Source organism: Tupaia chinensis, unplaced genomic scaffold (assembly GCF_000334495.1).
Source record: "Tupaia chinensis unplaced genomic scaffold, TupChi_1.0 Scaffold000418_1, whole genome shotgun sequence".
NCBI classification, from domain to species: domain Eukaryota; kingdom Metazoa; phylum Chordata; class Mammalia; order Scandentia; family Tupaiidae; genus Tupaia; species Tupaia belangeri.
This window is the reverse complement of record NW_006159923.1, coordinates 753,699-755,847: the sequence shown is the minus strand read 5'-3', so window position 1 is coordinate 755,847 and position 2,149 is coordinate 753,699. Positions and strand designations below refer to the sequence as shown.

The 2,149-nt window shown below is 40.4% G+C and overlaps 1 protein-coding gene across 1 annotated transcript in view; it reads left to right on the top strand.

Annotated features, from left to right (window-relative positions):
• Positions 1-578, top strand: part of DEFB121 (defensin beta 121) — a 2,031-nt gene extending 1,453 nt beyond the window's left edge. Inside the window, exon 2 of the mRNA XM_006154709.2 lies at positions 341-578. Within this exon, the coding sequence (XP_006154771.1) occupies positions 341-483 (143 nt within the window). The 3' untranslated portion in view covers positions 484-578. The remainder of the gene's footprint in view (positions 1-340) is intronic.
• Positions 579-2,149: the final 1,571 nt, after the last annotated feature.

Here is a 2,149-nt window from a genome sequence, read left to right as displayed (position 1 = left end):
GGCGGGGCAATGCCCCCCATAGCAAAAACCCCCCCAAAAAAAAAAAAAAAAAGAGAATTATTTTATTTTATTTTATTTATTAAACTTTATTTTTTATTATTATTTTCCAGTTTGATCAAAGAGATACAGAGAAAGAGAGAGAGAGAGAGGGAAAGTGAGAAAGCAGGCCACCAGGTCTGGAACTTGAACCGCAGTTGGCCATGTGGGAGTCCAGTGCTTTTAACCACCATGCCACTTGCCAGCTCCTACTATGCTATTAACTGAGCCTTGGCTTGTCCCTTCCCCAGCCTTTTTCTTTCTTTCAAGACTGACCTGACTCTCATTTCCGTTTTTCTTTCAGTCATGAAGTGTTGGGGTAAGTCGGGCAGGTGCAGATCAACGTGTAAAGAGGGTGAAGTATTCCATATCTTATGCAAAGCTGGGATTAAGTGCTGTGTGGACCCCAAGTACGTACCTGTCAAACCAGGATCTTCAAACATGTAAAAAAGCCTGGGATCAACTTCTACAGTCTGATGCCTCTTCCAGTCTCGAGCCTCACATCAGAAGATCCCACAATTCTATTAAATTATTCTTGGCTGTACCCTGTTCCTGTCTGAAGTTCCACCTAGTTGTATTTGCAGACAAGTAAATTTAGAATAAAGTGTGTGTGTGTGTTTGTGTGTGTGTGTGTGTGTGTAAGAATGGGATGGGTTAATAGGTAGAAATAATGTCAGCTTTGCAAAGAGCTCTTAGCCTGCTGGCTGATAGCTGGTCCCAGAGGACATAAATAAAGGAATGTTCATTGTATTGTTTGATTCTTGTCTTCTTCTAGATCAGCACAGGAATCACCCCTTAAAGCCTAGACTCAGAACTGCCACACTGCCACTTCTGCCTGTATGTCATTGGTCAAAGCAAGTCACATGCCAAGACCAAAGTGGAGGGACAGCAAAGTACATTCTTTTCAGGGTGAGACCTTTGCAAATGAGTGGATTCAAGTAGGAGTGAAGAATTGGAGCCAATAGTGTAATCTACCACATGGTTTACATACCACAAAAGTAATATATTGCTTTTTAAATGTGTGTGTATTTTATTATTATTATTATTATTATTTTAATTCACCAGAGAGAAACAGAGAGAGAGAGAGAGAGTAAGAAAGCAAGCTTCCAGGTCCAGGACTCTAATCGTGGTTGGCCATGTGGGAGTCCACTGCCTTAATCACCATGCTACCTGCTGGTCCATGGCTTTTCTTGTCTTTTGCTAAGAAATGCCTTTGCAGTCCTTCTGTAATGATGAAAATGTTCCGTATCTCTGTTCTCTGGTATGATAGCCATGTGTGGCTTACCAAGCCTTGGAAATGTGGCCAGCAGGACTAGGTAATTGAATTTTTAATTTAATTTAATTTCTATTTGAATTTTTATAGCTAAATGTGACTACTGGTTATTGTATTGGATAGCCAGAGACAGAAGCAGTGAGAGGGAAAGTGAAAAATCACCCCCAGGGGAAATGGCCATGTTGTAATCCCTTTTCCTCTAGGCTCCTCCTGGGATTTTGGGCACACATTCCCGGCATGATTTTCAAGCTGCCAGATCTGAGACTTGAACCATGGTTAACCGAGTGTGAGTCCAGGATCTTAACCACCATGCCACCTAATGGCTCTTGATTGTATAGCTTTTTTTTTTTTTTTTTTTTTACAGTCCATAGATTAGTTTATTTTTAACTAAATTAAATTATTTAATTTTTAACATCATGCCATGAATTCATAGGGAATATGTTCTAGAAACCCAGGCTCCTTTCTATTAGTTCTCACAGTGTGCTTCTCTGGGTGGAGCAGGCTGATGCTTCAGTTGAACCCAGGTACCTTTCTTTTTTGGCTTCCTTTTTTTTCTGATCATTTTCCTTCACACATTTTAGGAAGCTATCTCTGCTCTTAGAATGCTTAATATGCTCAATACATATGTTAATTTTCTTGGCAAGAATCTTGCCCTTAACTTGCCTGTTCACAACACTGCCAACAGCGCGCTGGGTAACAGTTTTGTCATGGTAACATTTGTGGAGCATTCCTTTTTGAACAGTACCCATTCCCTTGATGTCTACAATATCACCTTTCTTGTAGATTTGTGTGTATGTTGCCAAAGGAACCACTCCATGTTTTCTAAAAGGCCTAGAGAAC